Consider the following 21,564-nt stretch of genomic DNA (forward strand, 5'->3'; position numbering starts at 1 on the left):
TAACCCAGTTCTTCACTCTCCCGAGATCAGCCCTGGTGAAATCACCATGCACAAACCAAAGCGCGGGACAGTGGAGATGGGGGGGGGGGAGTTTGACGCTTTTCTTTCAGTAAGCACTACAGCCAATTACAAAGCAGCGTTTCAAGGGGCAGGGACTCAGATGCTTCCTGTTTTTTGTCTCCCAGATGGAGTTCTATTTTCTGAGCCGACATTGTCACATAAAAATAGGTTACTAAATGACGCTTGAGTTTCTCTTCCCCACTTCCTTTTAAAGAGTTCTGTTGGTTTTTAAAATGGCACTTGGGTTTCCACTGGGAGGAGAAGGGAACTGGAGGTTTTTCTCATGGTACAGCCAATTAAAAAGCAGCAGTTCAAGGGGCGGGGACTCAAATGCTTCCTGATTTGAGCTTGGTGAGTTTGCTTGTCCATAGCAATTTTTGTATTTACAACAGAAAAGTGTAGGTCAAGGGAGCATCGAACCCCAGGTAAAACTCCCATGCATAGATGACACTTCTGCACAGTGAAGTATCAAGAATACTTGCCGTCCAGATTCCTATTAGAAGTACAGCCTAGGTTGTCATTGTTGTAATCCCTTTATTAGGGATTTAGTTCAGAACCATGCCTATACAAATGCAAAGAACGCAATCGCAAACAGAGCACTACAAATGTTAAGCCGGTGACACTGCAACATTTGACTGATTAAATTTGTTTTAAAACCATGTTAACCAGACATAATCTTAATCATTTTAATATAACAACTTCAGACATCTCAGAAGAGGCATCCCCCCTTTTTCGCATGGGAGGAAATATTCTACATTACAATGAGCACACATGCAAAAATATACATATATCACTATATAATATATAAAGGAAAACCCCAGCTTTGCGGAAAATACAAAATGTTTTAAATGTGGGTTAAGCAACCCCGAACAATAACTGCTAGATCTGCGCATGTCAGGTTCAGGTTCGTGTGAAAACTTGGCCCCCCTGCCTGGCTCAAGCACACGATGGGGGAGGCCTGAGTGGGCTGTACCTTGCCTTCTCCGTCCGGGACTGGAAAAGTGAACGGGTGGAAGGAGGGGCCACTGAAGTGCCTGGTTGTCTTATAAGGCTACTTCATGTGTTCAGTGGAGTTGCCATGTGATTCTTTTGCAAACCAAAGAGGGGGGCTATTGTGCTTAGCTCTGCCTCCTGTGCTAGCCGTTTTCAATTTGGCTGTGCCTCCTTGGCCAGCCATTTTGGGGGTGCTTGTCACCCCCTCTCAAAATTCCAGTGTACATTGATTGTGGACATGGGCAAACATCACTGATTTTCTGGCAGCTTTAGAAGTCACTGAAATGAAGGAGGGGACTCTTTTTTCCATCAGAGACAGAAAGCTCAACCAATTAATACCTGCCTCCATGGATCCTGGGAGGTCAAGCCCAAATATCAGGATGTCCTAATCTTTAGACAGAAGAAACCTTCATATAAGTTACAATGTTCTGTTCTTCTAAAACATCACCCCTCCCCCCCTTTATAAAGTTCTTACAGTATTTACATTTACTACAGTTAACTGATTAACAGATTAAGTAGTTGCAAGCAAGTTAGTTAATTAGTTGAAGAGCTTTTAAAAAATTCATGAAGACACCAAGATGGCGATGAGGAAGGCGGGTGCTAATACATGGAGTTAATTTGTTCTGTTTTGCCCTATACACAACATGTACAACTTTTCTTGTATAATGTTGTGTAGCAATGATACACAATACCTGTGCACAAATTTGTATCCATTTTGCAATAAAATGTAGATGATTCTTTAGATTTTGAATTTTATGTCCAGGATTAAGAAATATGGCTGCATAAACAACAAAAAGTATAATCCACAGAGTTCTTTTACGATGCAAGCCTAATTACAATGTTCTTGTACCACTTTAAAAATCTGTCTGCAGAACAAATACCACTTAATGGTGGTGTCAACATTTTAATATATTTAATTCCAACTTGTAACAAGAACATTAACAGAACATCAATAGCTGATCTTTTTAAAACTGGTAAGAGTAATTAAAGTAGAATGCTATTTTTCATCCTTATCCAAATATTATTGTCCCTGAATGCTTACAAAGGAGAAGTTTTCCACCCACACACATATCAGGTAAAATCTGACTTTTCAAACCATGATGCTAATTAAACAGGATGCCATGGAGCAACAAGTTGATTGTGGCTTGTTTTCCTTGCTTCTGCCCAGCTGCTGCTACTACTATTGACCAGGCCAGTATCTAAAGTGAAGCAGGTATGTTGAGGAATTAGCAGCTGGGAGAAAGGGGGCTCCTGTGTAGGCCTAGCAAACAAATATGACTGCCATTATGTTTTCAGATTACAAGGATGTGCCACTTACAGCAGGTCAATCCAGAGATAATACTTAATTAGGGTAACAGGTACAAGAGAGATATTTCATTCTTATTCACAAGTGCCCCCTGTTTGAGCTTGAATGACCAGATGGAAAAGAAGCCAAAAAAAGACTGCTAGGGGAAAGGTTAAACACTCCATCCTTACCAGCTGCTACCTGGTCAAAAATGGATCCTTCTCAAAGTTGCTTTTCTTCAGAAAAAAAAAAGAGCTATCGGGGCTGCTTTAATGCATATCTGAGTAGCATACCGATTGCCCTAGAATCTTACATTTAACGGCTGCTTGATACTTAGATACGGGTATTGTGATAAACCATATAACTCACAATTCCATTTAGGGTTGCCCCATTTTATGGAAAGAGGATCTGTACTATTAACTGATAATAACAGAAGTTCACAATTCTTCTGTTCAGCAGACATGTTTTCCCTGTTGCTTGTCTATTATGCACTTGCTAAAAGCACAGAACTTTTATCCATAAAAAGCCTTTGAGTAGGAGATGACCCTCTCCTGAGGCTTGAAATAAATAAATTGCTGTAGCTCCAGAGGTGGCTAGGGTTACCAACTGGCCTGAGAAGAACTGGCCTAGCATATTGCTCTGACTTTACCAGCAATTTGGCATGCAGAAATAAAAGGGTGAAACTTTTCAAGGGGTGGAGATAAGCGATACCACCCATTAATGCACAACCAGGTTTCTGTTAAAGGCACAGAAATTGAGCTGGTAACAATGGTAACCTTAGAGAAAGAATTTTCCATTTTCAGAACTACAACCTGAAAATCTATGTCTGTGTAGGACTTTATTGGAGGATCACTTAAGAAGCCCACCTGACCTTCCACAAGCTACGTGAGTCCTGGGTTGAAGCTGTAGCTCCCTCCATCCTCTCTATGAGTAATAAGGGAATCATGACTTGATCAATGCACACTGCACCAAACTTCAAGTTGGAGAAATTCCTACATGGTACAAAAGTTGTGAACCTAGCAACCTGAATGCTGTTATCCTATAAACTTGAATGACTGCATTAGGGTTAATGTCAGTTTAAAAAAAACACAATGCTTTCAGCAATATACTACTTGTACATAACAAAACTGATTATTCGTGCATTTAAGGCTTAGAGTATGAGGAACGTTGTCCACTGGTGTCTTCCTGAGATGATGGTTCACTGTGCTCACTCATCACTCCAGAATCCTGGCTATCCACAGGGGCAGCTGAAACACAGGAATAGACCAGTTATTTCGGCTTGCCTGAATTTCTCTCCATTGTATTGCTCTGTACAAAGAATTCAGGGTATTTCCATCATGGTATTTATTTTCCAATACACAATATTTATTTATCTTGAACCAAATTAATCTTTTAAAGCAAAGCATAAGATCCCTCCCCCCAGTTTTATATTGGTTTGTGTATGTCTGCCTGATTTGCAGATTGTAGTTAAATGGGCCAGTTTCTCAGTTATTACTACCAATAGATACATAGTTCTTCCCCATACGACTAAACGGTTTATTATATATTTATTGTACAAACAAACTATTAAACAAACCCAGAACATTTCAAAGACAATAACCTGAGTAGTTTTGTTCTCTTATGAGAATATTAGCGTGCTTGAAGTTATAAAAATCAGTTCCCTCCATCCTGCAGTAGAGTGTGCACTGGAGATAATACACATACCCCAGAAGAAGAGGTGCCAAAATAATTCATATACTTGGACATCAAGAATATTGTCTCTGTTCCTTCAAAAGACAAATTTTTGTAAAGTCAGGACTTTTATCATGTAGCAGCCACTTGCCTTTGGGAATTACACTTTTTCAAAGATTACATGCACATTATGCACATTATGCCTACCTGAAAGCAATTTTTAGAAACAAGGGTGCTCAATGAATGCAGGGGTTGAAAATCTGTATCACTTGTACTAGAAAGTTCATAGGCAAGGCACTATGGTGAGTCATTAGAGGAGAAAGCACCTTGTCTCAAGAGGGAGAGGGGACACACATAGTGTTTCTACAAACAAAAATACTTAAGGTGAACTGCTTAGGATAGCTTCCCAGCTTGAGACAAATGGCTGCTACAAAGCCATCCATGTTTCCAGTCTCCAGACTGGCTAATTATTACCAGGAAATAGTACCAGGCCTGTCTCTATAATGAGGTGACTTAAGGAAGTTGTGCCAGGCAACAGATTTTGGGGAGCAGGAACGTCCTGTCACATTTGCCCCCAGCCTCAGGAGCTGGAAACAAGCATTCTTCTTATGTACTTGTTCCTCCAAACCTCTAAGTCTAAGCAGTGTATGCAGGATTGCCAACTCTTGGAAGACACAAATCTTGCAAGGGGTGAGGCTCAGTGCAGGCATGATTAGGGTTGCCAGGTCCCTCTCCACCACAGGCGGGAGGTTTTTGGGGCGTTGCCTGAGGAGGGCGGGGTTTGGGGAGGGAAGGGACTTCAATGCCATAGAGTCCAATTGCCAAAGCAGCCATTTTCTACAGGTGAACTGATCGGCTGGAGATCAGTTGTAATAGCAGGAGATTTCCAGCTACTATCTGGAGGTTGGCAACCCTGGATGCTGCATGTATGTAAAGTGACCCTGAAACAATGAGAAGATAATGATATGCAATATATGTCCTAAGATGCAACAAATTATCCTTGGACTAAATTCAGACAAAGCACAATAACAGTGCAATTCAATGTACATTTACCCAATTAAATCTGTGAGACTTGCTTCTAAGTAAACCTGCTTGTGATTGCACTGTAAAATGCAAGCAACAGAGATTCTTTGGACATATAACAGAATTCAGTGCACACAGTCCCAATCCATGTGACACATCAGAAAATTGAAGTGTGCAAGTCTCACAGATCAGGTCTTCACATATTTGGTTCTCTGTTTAGGCCTCTCTGCAAATGTGCAATCCAACATGTCAAGAGGGCAAACTGGCAAGTTATTGATTCTCCACTGTACGTGTTCCAAATATCCACATGGGGCTTGTGTAACTGAGCATCCTGAAACTGGCTGAAGTCATTCTCATTCTTACTCACCAGATGTTTCCTTGGCGGTTTCAGCAACAACATTTAATGGGAGAGGTGGTGGAATGTAGTGAATCCCTGGCAGAAAGCCCCGAGATATAAAAGGTGGTAGTGGAGTATAATAGCCAGGCTGAAAGTGCCCACCGGCATCTTGAATCTATACAAAGACAAAGAACCAAGTACACAGCTCAGTGTGAATTGGAGCCATCGTATCAAAGACTTGGAAAGGGTGGTGCCCAGGCCTCCAGCCAAAATCTGTTTTACTGTTATGTCATCCACACCATTCAGTTGGGTTTAATGTGTGCTCTACAAGGAAAATCAGGAAACGTCTTAATCCAGCAAAATCCACACCAGCGCTGAACATCATGTCCAATTTCTACATAATATCTGTCTACACTGTGTTTGGCTGAATCCTGGACACATACAGGAAAACCAATGGAGTAGGAACTTCTGTAAACAAAAATACGTTTGTTCTTTAAACTCCAGCAGGTTCAGTTTCTGATGCATATATTATAACTCCATTAGTATGGACAAGTCACATCCACCTTGTAAATGATTCTAGTCAATCTACATTCACTCAGGAAACAAATGTTTGGCAGATAATTGCACAGACTCTCTCACAAGCTATCTGAGAAGGGAGATGCGCATCTGAAGTGCAACCAAATGTCTTTTCCCATTAAAGGCAAAAGACAACATTTGGATATGCATTTGATGTACGCCTGCAAAGATATCTATACCTAAAAGTAAGGATATCTGAGGACATGAATTTTTGCAGATACCCAAGCCCTTGATGAGAAGTAGAAAACTCAGGAAATAAAGGGACAGGATTCACACATCCCTAAGAACATTTTGTCTACTTGCTTTCCAAGACAAATATTGAAATTAACTGCTGCTGAGATTAATTTTTCAAAAGTGTTTCAAGATATGCTAAAACTGAGAGAGCTGCATTGAGCAATGATATAGAGCAGGGGTCCCCAACCTTTTTGAGCCTGCAGGCACATTTCTGGCACGGCATTGTGGGTGCAGCAACAAAATGGCTGCCACAAAATGGCTGCTACAGGAGGCAGAACCAGTCACCAAATGATTGCCACAGCTTAACTTCAGGAACATGGTGCAGATCCTTGTGCTGTGGTGGCAGCTGCTGCCAAAGCAACATTCAAAAACATCAGCACAGCCAATCAAATCTCCAATAGTCAATCAGAAGCCTTGCTGGGCAAAAGCTCTACCAGGTCCCGCTCACTTCCTAAAAACACTTGGCGGGCACCAGAAAAAGTGGCGGGCACTATGGCGCCCACGGGCACCATGTTGGGGATCCCTGGTATACAGAAAACACTACTTACTGGCAAAGAAGCGACATTTCCTGGCCCATGACTGCTAGGAAAGTGTCTGAAACCTGTTTGGAGAGGTAATACTGATGCAGGGGGTGGACCTCTATAGCCTGGTTGGTTGATAGTGAATCCCACAGAGAATGGATGGTAAGGGTACATCCCAGAATACACTTTGGAATGTTCTCTTTCTATGAATTCTGGACACACAGCACAGTCTTGAAGCAAAGTAGGGTGGTCTATAGAATAAATAAAACAGGATGATTGGGCTGAATTTGTAGGATAGACAAACATTAGCAACAGTATGTGAGATTATTCTGTATTTTGAAAATGTGCTTCTACTGTGAATATTCGATGTGCCCTTCAGACATTTCCTCTACCAGCTGGAAACCCCTTCCTTAAAATTAATAGCTTTGTGTGACTGGGAGAACTGTTCAAATGACCCAAACACAAGGAGATTTTACTGGAGATGTCAGGGATGCTCTACCACTGAGTCACAGCCCCTAAATATCTGAAGGACACCATTGTTAGTCACAGGTTAGCAAAATCTAGACACTGTCATCATCATGTGATATTGAAACAAATTCATACCCTGTCTCTAGATTTGCAATACAAATGGATGGAGGATCTAGCAATATATAGCAAACCTGATGTATTTGGAAAACAACACATGCGGTAAGTTTATGCAGTACTGAAGAACCATTCATTCATTTAAATTATGAAAAGCCGTCCCTCTGGTAGCTACCCACATCACTTCAGAGGGTGGGGGCACATAGAGAACGGCCATGGCAGATGACCTGAGTAAAAAGGCAGGAACATATGGGAACAGGCAGTACTTTAGGTACTCTGGACCCAAATAATATAAGGCTTTAACGTTAATGACAAGTACTTAGAATTGTGCCCAGAAATCAACAGGTGTCCAATGTAGTTCTTTTAATATCAGGGAGATAAGATTATGGTAATTTGCATCTGTTTGCAGTCTTGTTGGTGCAGTTTGAACCAACTGAAGTTTCCAAGGAAGGTAGTCCTAAGTAGTGTGTTGCAATAGTCCAGCGTAGATGTGATCAGAGCATGGACAACCATGACCATATCCGGTCAACTCAGAAATGGCTGCACCTGCCAAAGCTGGATACTGGTACTGCATTTGTAGGATCTAATATTATCCCAATGCTACAAAACCTGCTCCTTTGGGGGAGTGAAAACCTACTCAGAACAGGCTGCCTACTTAAACTTTGATCAACAGTCATGTCAGCCAACGGTACACTCTGCATTTCTTCTAGATAGTGCTAACCAAAGAATAAAATCTAATGCTCAGAAAAATTAAATATACACTGCATATCTAGCTGCAAAGATAAGATGTGTGTTACAGTACTGTCTCTAAAACAGTAGGAGACAACTCAACATCTTATACAGAACAGAGTACAGGTAAGATAAACAGCTGGAAAGCAAGTTAGCGACAGAATCACAGATCTTTAAAAAAAACAAAATTTTGAAAAATTAGAAAACAATTCTGAATTTGAATATAACATATTACCTGTTTAAGTGTTTCAGTTTTGTTTTTGAAATCAACTATTCAGAAAGTAGTCTTAGATCTTAATTAATATTTTAAGGCAAGTATGTTAGGAATCAGCTTAGCAAAATTATTATTTTTAAGCAGTTGTCCAAAGCCTGCATAACTGAAATCTTGGGAGGAAATCTATGCATCTGGATGCTTGCAGGGAAATTCAAATTAGGAATTTCAATTCCTTGAGAATCCCCTCTCCCCCATTCACTGTTTTCCAAAACACAAAATCGAAATGCAAAAAGCTTCCATAATAAAGCCCAGTAAAATCCCTCATTTATTGCTTGCTTTTTCTTTTATACTGTATAAGACATTTATTCTAGAGAAATCTTTCTTAATTTATCTGCTTGGCAAATCCCCTTGCTTAGGGGATGCCTGTCAAATATAACACAGCTCATTTCAAGTCCAGAGTCTCTTAGCCTTATTGCTAAATTGGAAATTCAAGGGAATACAAGACAGGCACATTCTTAAACAATTCCCAGCTGCAAAAATCGGGTGGTTTTTGCTTTTCTTTCTTTTTTGAAACAATGAAACATAGCCAAACAGCCTCCAAGACTGGATTTCTGCAGCTACAAAGTCCTCAGCTAGGATATGGAAACTGCAAAATAAACCATGCTACCTTGTCAGGCAAAGAGCAACCCCATCTACCACTAGCACATAAGCAAAACAGATGGACAATCTCAGAAATACGACCAGTATACATATACCCAAGTCAATGAAGGTTGGAGAGCTAGGTTTAGGTGGCGTCTGGCTGGTGCCTGTTCTGCCACCGTTGCTGACTGCCAGGGCAGATTTGGCTCCTTCGTGCACGACAACCCCATGATTGCAGGGTTCGGAGGTGTTCAGTCTTGAGCTCTTCCTGGTACTAGCTGTGGGGGTCCCTTGTCCTTCACTAGGGCTGCCCTGAGCAGGTGGGAACGCTTCCCTGGGTGGAGAGTCTGGGCCCTGTCTCTTCAAGGCCTTCTGAGCAGCCATGATCTTCTGGCGTTCAGTGATGAGCGCGCATTTCTCACACCGGCACTGCTTCCAGCGGCACTGGCCTGCATGGCCCTTGACCGGTACCACAAAACCATGGTTCCGGCAGCGCGAACATTTGGGGGCCCGAAGGGACTGAGCTATGTCTTGGGCCTCCATAGCAGGCAATTCTGGCTATAGCTTCGCACCAGTACTGAAGTGGTGTATCTAAATAAAAAATCAGCTCCTGTTCTGCAGAGAGTAGCTACACAATAGCAAGTCAACTGGGAGCCTAGCACAGATAAGGGAGGAGCTCTGCTTTAATGAGGAAGAAAAGTACCCTGGGCATTACCAGCTCCCTGAGTGAGGAAAGGAGTGTTTAATCTTATCCCCCAAAAGACATTAATTAAAGTATTTGAACGAAGTTGTACTTATTCAGAAGCGATTATCTAGTGTATGTTGGAGTTTTTTAGACTGCATGAAGATTGCATTTTGAAGATATGCCTTCGGGGGGGGGGGAGTTTTTTTTTTTAATGAAACATTGGATTCTCAAAAGGTCACAGTGTTCCAGAAAAACAAGATTTAAGTTAAAATAATAAACTATTGCAAACTTACTGATTTTTGTTTCTGACACATATTTGAATGAGTCTAGGTGAATCTGTAGTTATGTTTCACTTAGTAGATGGCTATGCTGAATCTGTTGTTCTGTTGTACCTACTAGTTGTACTGTGTTTGTTATTGAATAGAATAGGCTTCGTTATGAATCCAACTTTGCTTTGTGTCTTACTGAGTTAGTCATAAGGTTAACAGCAAATATCTTACAATTAGTGATGAAGGTGGAATTCAAGAAGCACTTTTTTTATAAAGTACTGTGAAACTAAGTGAGATGTCAGGCTAAACTGAAGCCTTTGTAGAAGACTTTGATAGTGCTATGGAAGGCTGACCTACTTATACAGAAAGACTGCAGCAGTATCCTAAAGTCAATGGCTGTTACCGCTCTTGTATTCCCAGCGATGTATTAAGAGTTTGAAAATGTTATAAAAAATACTGTTCGCACTTTCTATGTATTCCCATTGATGTATTAAGAGTTTTAAAACGTTATAAAAAATACTGTTCGCACTTTGTTTGGCCTCTTTAGCTGTGAAGACGTCTTCCAACCATTTATAAGCCGTGGTATCCAAAAACCCTTTTAAAGCGATGTTTTTTACATTTTCAAAACACATTGCTGGGAATACCTAGTGCGGTAACCCCCAATGATTCCCCTAGAAAAATATGTAGCATGGGAGAGAAAAAATCAGTCTTACAAATTTGTGCTCTAAAGAAAACTGCAAGCAAGTATTTTAAAGAAATAGTGCATGTTCAACATTCATTCAACACAGCAACATTCATCACCCAAGCTTTCCACTTTTATTATAGGTTATAGGTAGGGTTGCCAGCTCTGGGTTGGGAAATACCTGGAGATTTTGGGGGCAGAGTCTGAGGAAGGTTGGGTTTGGGAAGGACTTCAAAACCAAAGAGTCCAATTGCCAAAGCAGCCATTTTCTCCAGGTGAACTGATCTCTATCGGCTGGAGATCAGTTGTAATAGTGGGAGTTCTCCAGCTACTACCTGGAAGTTGGCAACACTAGTTATAAGATAAGTTCAGATTTCACAAGAGGCACCAACTGGAAAGTGAATCTGTTTCCTCATTTACAGCAGAATTTTTAAAAAACTTTCAGAACACTGTGATATTAAGGATAGACTTAATGGTGCATTAAGAAACACATTTGTATGTAGACTACAGTGGGAGTTAAAGAACACTTTAAACAGAGAAAATCTGACTTTCAAATGTGCAGTAGAAATGGGAGTGGCAATTGAAACAGTATCTAGGAATGCAGTGGAACTCCATAGAAGACCTACAGAGGAAACAGGTGCAAAAATGTCTGCTGAACAAAGGAACTACTGACTAGAACCACAGGTCCATGTTACCAGTATGTCAAAGGAGTCTACTTCCCTGCTGAGTGTAGGTTCAAGGGAGGATACTGCAGAAAATGCAATAAAAAGTGACATATTGAAAGAGTACTGGTAGTTTACAAAGAATACAGAAAGGTTCACACCACTGCATAAGCAGCGAAATGCCAAAGCCCATGCATTTGACCCACAGAGTAGTATCTCAGAGAAGTCTGGCAAGCCTGAAAATATATATGAGCAAAACAGCCAAATCACATATGTGGTTGGCACTAATTGTAGCTGGAAAAGTGTTCAAGATAGAGCTGGACACAGGGGCTGCAGTGTCTGTTACTTCATAAGCCGAATATGAAAAAAAAACCTTGCAGATATTAAAATGCAGAAATTAAAATATCTCTGTGGTGAAGACATACACAGGATGAAAAAATAGTGCCCTTGGGAGTGATACAAACTGATGAACATAATAACAGCAAATAATTGTAAGATATTTGAGGTTAATCTTATGACTAATTCTATAAACAAAGCTGGGTTCATAACTAAGTATATTCTGTTTGGTAACGCAATAAATAAAAATACAACAACACAGCAGATTCACCAGTTATTAACAAAAACATAACTGCAGATTCACTTTTCCCCTCTTTTTTGCCATCAAGTCACAGATGACTTATGGTAACTCCATCAGGTTTTCAGGGCTTGCCCCTGGGTTTCAACCTGGACTTCCTTGGTGCTCTCCAATCCAAGTACTGACCCTGCTTACCTTCTGAGATTTGACAAAACTGGGCTGGCCTGAGATATCCAGGTAAGGGCATAGATGTACTTAGACACATTCAAATGTAAAACAACATTTGTACCAAGGAGGCACTTAGGATTCGCAGTCCGGGGCCTTTGTATCTTTCGGACTGCCTTACCCATTATGTCCCCTGGAGAACATTACATTATTTGTCAATCAATCTCCTGGTAACCCTTGGTCCAAAGTCCTCAACCTGGGCCAGGGCCTTTTCGGACGTGGCCCTTGACTGGTGGGATGCTCTGTCTGAGGAGACCTAGGTCCTGTGGGACCTTGTCCAGTTCCCCAGGGCCTGTAAGATGAAGATGTTTTGCCAGGCTTATGGTTGAGGGCAGCGACAGTTACTATCTGTCCACCGGCCCTGAGCACGGAAGCCTACCCCTCCCATTCCTATTTCCATCTTCATTCTTATTTCATCTTTTTGACCTTCCCAAATTCTGGGACTCTTTATTTTTTTACACTCCATTACACTGTGAGATAGAGGAGATTTGTGTTAGCTGCACCATCGTTATATATGATTTAAGAATTTGAAACTCACCCTAAATTTTTTAGACTGATTGTGATTGTTAATTGTTGTCGTTTGCTTGTTGATAATTGTATTGATATTATTAATTGTGAGCCACCCTGAGCCCCACTTTGGCAGAGGGAGGACGGGATAGAAATAGAATTAAATAAATAAACAAACAGTGGACTGTGAGCAAAAACAAGTAGTTCTGTTTCCTTGGTGACTCTGCTGGGGCAGCTGAGTTGGCTTAAGAGACAGAAAACAGACTTCACAGGCTTTGTGCCTCAGTGGGATACCTAGGAAGGTGGGCATGATGTACGTAAGTGTGTATTAAGAAGGTATTATTTGAAGTGGAAGCCATGGAATTGTAATCAAGTGGCTGTGGCCGATTCCTGCTGAGCCTGCTTGTCGCCGTGAAAACTAGATTTGATGTTTGGCTTGTTTAAAACTAGCCCACTTTACTTTAAGCAGTGATCAGTTTAATATTTACTTATGTGTAAATATGAGTCCATATATACAAGGAACATTGCAACTTTTCTCTGTTGTTCATTTCAAGAGATTTGACTTCAGTAACTAAAGTTCAAGGACATCATATGGATTTTGGCCTCTTTTTAGAACAAATTAGCCATTTAACATCGTATCTTTTGTATTTTCTCCCTGGGTATTTTTAGGAGATGATATGGTTGCTTCAAACTTTTCTTCAGTAGAATAAGCTGGAATATAAATTGAACTGACCAAATAAATAAAATGAAATATTATCACAATGTTTCCTACTGACTTAAACACGTGAATGCACTGTTTCCAATATGACACTTTTAAAATTAGACTCCTCAATGCTTCATTTATATTTTTATTTTATTGGAAAAATAATGTTCCATGCAACAACTTTACAGAAATTATAAACTTTTATGTCTTGATATGCAAGTTATAGCTTATTTCTATAGGTACTATGAAAAGCAACCATGAACTGCACTTTCAAAGAATTCTGTACATCATTTACCATTCTTTGGTCACAACCCCACCCCCACCCCCGTTTTTTTGTTTCTACCTGACTCAGTCTCTCACTCTTTCTCCCTTCTGCTACTCCTTTTCTTACTCTCTTCCCTCCATGCCTGTCACTTTCTCTCTCTTTCTGCCCCCCATCACTTTCTCTTTCTGCTTCCCATCACCCTCCAGGCCTCCCACCTGCTTCCCCCCCCCCCCCACAGCAGCAGCAGTGGTGGCAGCAGCTCTCCCAGAATCACAGTGGATCTCCCAACTACAGAGATCAGTTCCCCTCAGGGCTGCCAGCACCAGTTTGGGAAATTCCTGGAGATTTGGGATGGAGCCATGGGAGGGTGAGGTTTGGGAAGGGAAGCGACCTCAGCAGGATATAATGCCATAGTGTTCACTCTCTGAAGCAGCCATTTTCTCCAGGGGAACTGATCTCTGTCATCTGGAAATCAGATGTAGTTCTGGGTTGCCACGTCCAGCTAAGGTTGCCATGTCCCTCTTCGCCACCGGCAGGAGGTTTTTTGGGGCAGAGCCTGAGGAGGGCGGGGGTTGGAGAGAGGAGGGACTTCAATGCCATGGAGTCCAATTGCCAAAGCTGCCATTTTCTCCAGGTGAACTGATCTCTATTGGCTGGAGATCAGTTGTAATAGCAGGAGATCTCCAGCTAGTATCTGGAGGTTGGCAACCCTATCTCCAGCCCTCACCGGGAGATTGGGAATCCTAGTTCCACTGGAAGAAATGGCTGCTTTGGAGGGTGGAGTCTATGGCATTAAACCCTTCTCATGTCCCTCCCCTCCTCAAACCCCATCTTCCGCAGGCTCCACCCTTCAAATCTCCATGAATTTCCCAACTTCCCAAGTTGGCAACCATATCTCCTTCCCACCCAACAGCCAACCTACTTTTATCTGCCCCTCTAAACTTTTCTGTCTCCTCGTCCCCTGCATTCTTCTACCTTGGAAAACTACAGTCTTTCTCCACACCAAAGCAGCTTACATTACTCTCCTCTCCTCCTTTTTATCAGCACAACGATCCTGTGAGGTAGATTAGGTTAAAAGTATGTGAATGGTGAAAAATCACCCAGTTAGTTTCCACAGGCCTAGTTGAATCATGCAAGTTGGGTGGTATCAAGTCACTCAGAGCTGCTGCCAGGCATAGGGTTGCCAACCTCCAGGTGGGACTGGAAACCCCCCAGAATTACAGCTGATCTCCAGACTACAGAGTTCATCTGGAGAAAATGGCAGCTTTGGAGGGTGGACTGTATGGAACTATATCTGGGTGAGGCCTCTCCCCTCCTCAAACCCTGCCCGCCTCAGACTGCACCACAAAATCTTCAGGAATTTCCCAACTTGGAGCTGGCAACTCTAGCCAGGCCTGGCTCCAGTAAGTCCTTCCTCAAAGGCCAAAATAGGCCTGGAAAGCACCCTCCCCTCCCCCTGCCTTTTGCTGACAGAAAATCCAATCCTGGAATGCTGTGGTTGCCTAGAAACACCCACTGAGGGAATCCACTGCTTAAAGCTACAGGTGCTCCTTTTATAATTTTTGGGTATTTTAAACCCCCAATGTATTCTTTTCGGATTTCAGATTTTTCTGCAAACCTGGGGACCTTTTCAGCTTTGTAGAAAGATCTGTCCTGCCCATTCACAGCTCCAGTAACCAGATTTAAGTATCCAAAGATTTGGCAACTTTGCTATTAGCATATAAGATATGTTAAAAGGTGATTATTTATTTTATTTTATACAGAATAACTTAATTCACACAGGGAGGGAAGGAGGCATGGTATAGCCCGATCTCGTCAGATCTCAGAAGCTAAGCAGGGTCAGTTGGAAGGGAGACCTCCAAAGACGACTCTGTAGAGGAAGATAATGGCAAACCACCTCTGCTTCTCATTTGCCTTGAAAGCCCTTTGGTGCGGTCGCCAGAAATTGACTGCAACTTGATGGCACTACACACACACAATTCACACATGCATGTGCATTCCTTGGTTATTTAGCACTTGGTGTCTCACTGCTGAACATGTGAACTGACTCAGTTCTATTTGTGTTGCCAGCATGAGATGACTCATTCACACACACAGGTCACCATTTGATCATGAAGTTCATCAAGCAATGAAATACAGCTCTAAGAGTTCATGTTTATTTGTTATATATTTGTTAACTTCACAACAACCTTCATACCTGTGTTGTGTCCAACTCTGAGCCCAGCTTACCGGGAATGAGGGAGGGTTATAAATGTGAAAAAGGAAGGAAGGAAGGAAGGAAGGAAGGAAGGAAGGAAGGAAGGAAGGAAGGAAGGAAGGAAGGAAGGAAGGAAGGAAGGAAGGAAGGAAGAAAGAAAGAAAGAAAGAAAGAAAGAAAGAAAGAAAGAAAGAAAGAAAGAAAGAAAGAAAGAGACTACACTAAAGTATTAAAATAATATTAGTATTGCCTGATGATGCTGTAAAAGCACATAGCCCAGTAAACTGGCTGTCATTAAACATGCCAGCATGACTTTTATTTTGCTATTACCTTCTAATGCAACTGGAATCTTTGAAGTTTTTATTTATTTAGTGCATTTTTATCTCACTCTTTCCCCAAGGGGTTCAGGGTGGCATACATGGATCTCTCCTCCTCCATTTTATCTTCCCAATGACCCTGCAAGGTAAGCGAGGCAGAGAATGTCTTGCCTAAGGTCACTCAGCAAGCTTCATGACAAGTAGGAATTTGAATCCAAGTCTTAAAAGTCCTAACTGAACACTCTAACCATTAGCCTGAGATTTTCTCTGATGAAGAAAACTATGAAAATACACGTTGAACATGCTACTAGGCGAAAGGAACAGATCTGACTCCTAAGTCAATTAGTTTGACTATCTTCAACTTTTAACACTGCAAAAAGATATAAAGTCATGTCAGAACTGCCCTGAAGCTAGTAGATTCATCTGTTGCAAAAAGGTCAACTTCTCCTTTAGGCTTCTGCTATTGCAAAACATGACCTATGCTGTGGTGCCTCCTCTGGGCTTTGCCCTCTGTAGTCCCCCCCTTTAGGGCAAGCAATCTGCTTTCATGGCAGGCCTCCTCCAAGGTGCTGGCCCCTTGGGCTTCATTGTGAGTTTGCTTGCATTAAAAAAAAATTCGCGAAAAAAAAGAAAAAAAAAGACAAGATCAGGCTAGCTTGGGCCATCCAGGTCAGGGCACATTTGTTCCTACCATGACTATGTCCTTTAAAATAAAATGGATAAAAATTATCATTGTTAAAAAGAACAGGAGAGAATGGAAGCAGGGGAGAGAAGAACAAGAGGTAATGCATTTGTGTTGTTTGCATAAATTCACATTAACATTTATTGTTACCACTTTGTCATTGTCAAGTGAACTTCTTTTGACACTGTAGGTTTAATAATGTGAGTTTCATCCTTATGGAAAGAAAAACCATATTTTTAGGGTTGCCAGCTCCGGGTTGGGAAATACCTGGAGATTTGGGGGTGGAGCCTGAGGAGAGCAGGCTTTGGGGAAGGACGGGACTTCAGTGGGCTATAACCCCATAGAGTTCACCTTCCAAAGCGTCCATTTTCTCCAGGTGAACTGATCTCCATTGCCTGGAGACAGCTGTAATAGTGGGGGGGGGGAGAGCTCCAGCCACTGCCTGGAGGTTGGCAATCCTACATATTTTGCCTACAGTAAACAGCTTTCTTGCCTCTTCGTCCTCCAGGCATTGTTTGGCCACTAGAGGCCTTATTGCCATTAGCAAAGATTCTAAACTACAGAGTGTCTCATTACATATTATATATTACACTTCCTGGGAGGGTCTAGGCAGAGCCTCTATGTTTAGAACCCTGGAGTCACTGGCAGTTGGGAAGCAGCAACAGTCCCAGACATTTCCAGGTCTTGGGTTTTGCTTTGCATATGCCTCGCCCTCTTGCAGATTGGGGGACCTGCAGTTCTTAGAAGGCGGAGCCTCAGAGCCTCAAGGTCTTTTCAGCACACATTCTGGCTGTATGCTACAGCTGCCCGCTCTTCCTGAATAGAAGAACGGCAAACAACTCAGCAGTCAAAAGAAAGTGGGAATGGAGGTTCCCAAGTGCAGCACACATTCCTGCCCCAAGTTCCGGTCTCAGCTTTGGGCGCTTGCTTGCTCTCCTTGGAGCTCAGAGAAGAACAGTGAAAGCTGCACTGCGCCTCTTCAGTGTGAGGCCTTAAGCAACTATAAGGAAATGGATGCACAGCCTTCCGCCAACAGCGGTCCAGCCTCTCTGCGCAAACATCAGACCTTCCTTTCAGCAGCTGCCGTAAACAGTTGGGTGAAGCCTCCTCCTCCTCCTCCTCCTCCTCCACCACCACCACCAGAGGAAGAATATAGCTGTGAGTTTGGGTCACTAAAGTATCTGATGCTATGTTCCCTGGGCGGTGTCGTGAGCTGTGGATTGACTCACACAGCAGTAGTGCCACTAGATGTGGTGAAATGCCGGATGCAAGTGGAACCTAACCGCTACCGGGGGCTTGTGCAAGGCCTTACTCTTACTGTGCAAGAGGAAGGAATGCGTGGTCTGGTCAAGGGATGGGCCCCAACAGCCATAGGTTACTCCATGCAAGGGCTTGGCAAGTTTGGCCTTTATGAGACCTTTAAGATACATTATTCTGACTTGTTGGGTCCCGAATATGCTTATCTGTGGCGGACCAGCCTCTACTTGGCTGCCTCAGCCAGCGCTGAGTTATTTGCTGACATTGCTCTGGCCCCAATGGAAGCAGTCAAGGTACGGATTCAGACCCAGGAAGGCTATGCCAACACGCTGCGGGATGCCGTTCCAAAGATGTACCTGGAAGAGGGGCTGTGGGCTTTCTACAAAGGAGTGTCTCCACTCTGGATGCGCCAGATCCCTTATACCATGATGAAGTTTTCCTGTTTTGAACGAACTGTAGAGGCTCTCTATAAACATGTCATGCCCAAGCCCCGTGATCAGTGCACCAAAATGGAACAACTTGGAGTCACCTTTGTTGGTGGCTATATCGCTGGCATCTTCTGTGCTATAGTCTCACATCCAGCTGACTCTGTGGTATCTGTGCTCAACAAAGAAAAGGGTAGCACTGCCGTTGAAGTCCTCAAGAGGTTGGGCATGTATGGCATCTGGAAAGGCCTCTTCACCCGCATCCTGATGATTGGTACCCTCACTGCCCTACAATGGTTCATCTATGATTCAGTTAAAGTTTACCTCAAGCTTCCTCGGCCCCCACCGCCTGAGATGCCTGCCTCTTTGAAAGAGCGTTTGTCATCAAAATAGACCCCCAAACAGACCTACACTGTTGTGTTTCAGGGACCCTGTAGTTCTATAAGAATTTCTGGTTCACTTTATGTGTGGTTATTAGTGGACTATGGACCTTATTTTAGTTCAAACTAAGCTCCACAAGGCACCAATATATTAAGCAAGCTATTTAAAACATCTACTTACCTGGAGCATTCATGCTAATGATTTAGCAGAATAATCGTTCTGGAATTTTGTATTGGTATAAGTTGTGCTTGAAATACAAAGTGCATAATGTGGTTTATAGTTTCTACAGCACTGTTCAATACGTTAAGGTTAACCTATTATTAGCAGCTGGTTGTTGTTGGTTCTTTGCAAGTTCTTAACAGTCAGTCTCAAATGGCATCCTCCTGTGTGCATCAGTGAAGTCTGACTTTCTAATTGAAGCACCATCAAACCACATACTCGAAAGTACTTTTAAATTCAATGTTGACATGTGAGGATCACAGTAGCTGTCCAAAAAATCCATTTATGCATGAGAGATTTTGTGCTTGCAGCAGGAATGTTTGTGTGTCTTTTGAAAAGGTTAAATGCGTGAGTTTTTTGAACATTTGCAGTGCAGCACCTGATATTCTGGAAAGCAGCAAACTAGACCACTCTGCATGCAGGTAGATGTGGCTCATTTACATCTTAGGGTTATTGTCCTTGTTTATTGGACAACCATCTCTCTTTACAGAGGCCCAGTAGCCCCTGATTATAGGTGTCAACCTTCTCTTTAACAATCACCCAACAACTGTTAGTATTACAGTGACTAAGGTACCATAGTGTGGGAAAGAACTCCTCTATCCTGGAAGCTCAGCTCAAAATTTTGAATTTGTTTGTTACATTAATCCATATGTTGTGCTTTCTCGATTTTGTATTTTTTGTTTCCCTACATTTTTACATAGACATTAAAATTGTTAACGTAGCAAATAAAATTGTTGTGAAAATACAGGGTTTCTTTTGGATAGAATTTGCTAAAAACATATTGGCAGTTTTACATTTCACGCAAAGAAGACAAGTTCCAAACTCATATTTCAGATACCGATATACGGTTTTGCAAGTGAATATATTCAGTATCAACCAGTATCATTGCCAGTACTATAGAAGTGGCGTCCATTTATCTCTTAAATCTGAATTTATAACCTACACATTATTAAAAAATGATTAAAATTGTCATCATATATGTTCTTGCCATGTATAATAATTTGCTCAACCCACTCCTTAGTTGAGGAAACTTTATTTCCAGTTTATTAATTACCTTTAAAGCTACCAACATGTCTGTGATTTTGTCTTTTTATAAATTTACAAGAACTATGGTTGGTTTTTAAAAAATGTAACGGAAAGCTTGAAGTTAACATTGATAACATCCAAACAATTTCCTCCAGTAAGAATTTTATACTTGGGCAGTCCTTCCACGGATTAAAAATTATTGAATCTCAAAAGGCCATTTCTAATATGCGTAATTTGTCTGTCCTTATACCACATCTGTTTGTTGTTTTGGCTTCTTCAACAGACCACACTGATCTCAGAGCTAGTTTTCACTGAAGCAGTATTAGCTGTTGTCTTGTGGAGTTTGGTGGTCTAGGGTTAACCTGTGTTTGGACTCTGCCCCTTCTTACAAAGATATTCCCTGCACATAAAAAGTGGCATGTTAGGAAGAAGACGAGGCAAGAACTACATGCATGAAAATGTTTTGTATGAAGGAGTGTTCAGTCATGCCCCCACCTGCAGTTCGGTGGGGTACTGTCTTGACGAAGATTTACTATTTCAGTGAGGAGTAGGTGTCAGAGCAGTACCTTAGAGACCCAGCAGAGGTATGTGTAATGTGCCCATGTTAAGAACTATATTTCAAAGACTTCTGCTAAGAAACATAAATTTGCAAATGGTTAAAAAAAGATAATATTTTAGGCAAGAAATAAAAACACTGAGAGCCTTCCACTCTGTCCTTCACACATTAAAAAAATGTATTTGAGCCTCTCTCACGTTGTTTGTACCACATGTAACATATTAATATGGATAGAACGATGATATTTTGTCCATATTTTCTCTAGCCAATATGAGTTTGCATTTGTATTACAGTCTGGATGAAGCTTCTGTCAAAATACTTTGAGTTGGTTCAGGTGATATTTCTGCAGGAGAGGTACAAAGAATTGACATTCATGGAAGTAGGATGCCATATATGAAAGTGGAATATCAGAGTTTACTATAGATAGAGGCAATAATATTTACCTAAATAAACTTTAGGATGTAGATTATCTCTGCTGTCTTCTAAGTGAAGCATAGTTTTCTTATGCAAATTGTTCTTTTATGAAGACAGAAGTGGAAATAGTGTTTTTTTAAGAATCCTCTTGCCAAAGGATAAAAACCAATCAGAATCTTCTTCTGTCTTTCCTCAACAATACTGAACATGAATATATTTTGACATGCAAATCATCTTGCATACATTTTTCTATTGTGATTATCGGTATGTGCTCATTGAAGCCTGCAATTATTCTTGGAGATACAATAAAGGTACAACTGGATATGGTTCAGTAGTGAGCATCTGTCGCCTGCAACTTTTATGCAATGCTCTTGTTCCAGCTGAAGAGTTTAAAAGAAAATAATTCAAGCTAGAAAAGCATTTTTTCAGGAATAGTTTTTAATTCTAATTAATGCCCCAAAGCAGGATTGTCATTTCCCCCCTGACGTGAGCTGATAGATTCTATCAGATAGAATAAGCACTTTAGTGTTAGACAAATTGAAACTGGTAACTTAGTCTGTGAGATCTTGTCCTCTTAATCTTAACTATATGATTTTGGGGGATTATTATGGTTTGCAGACAAAATACACTGACATCAGGTAGACAAAAGATTCT

General features: G+C 41.5%; 2 protein-coding genes across 2 annotated transcripts; one reads left to right on the forward strand and one right to left on the reverse strand.

Annotated features, from left to right (window-relative positions):
- Positions 1 to 3,481: 3,481 nt before the first annotated feature.
- DMRTB1 (DMRT like family B with proline rich C-terminal 1) lies at positions 3,482 to 9,407 on the reverse strand. The gene is made up of 4 exons (XM_056844771.1): positions 8,981 to 9,407; positions 6,728 to 6,951; positions 5,400 to 5,544; positions 3,482 to 3,585 (listed from the first exon to the last, which is right to left on the reverse strand). The coding sequence occupies exons 1-4, from the start codon at positions 9,405 to 9,407 to the stop codon at positions 3,482 to 3,484; spliced, it is 900 nt and encodes a 299-aa protein (XP_056700749.1).
- An 8,088-nt stretch (positions 9,408 to 17,495) lies between these two features.
- Positions 17,496 to 18,707, forward strand: LOC130473247 (phosphate carrier protein, mitochondrial-like). Its single transcript, XM_056844772.1, has one exon. The coding sequence runs from the start codon at positions 17,496 to 17,498 to the stop codon at positions 18,705 to 18,707; it is 1,212 nt and encodes a 403-aa protein (XP_056700750.1).
- The last annotated feature ends 2,857 nt before the right edge of the window (positions 18,708 to 21,564 follow it).

This window comes from Euleptes europaea, chromosome 2, assembly GCF_029931775.1.
Source record: "Euleptes europaea isolate rEulEur1 chromosome 2, rEulEur1.hap1, whole genome shotgun sequence".
NCBI classification, from domain to species: domain Eukaryota; kingdom Metazoa; phylum Chordata; class Lepidosauria; order Squamata; family Sphaerodactylidae; genus Euleptes; species Euleptes europaea.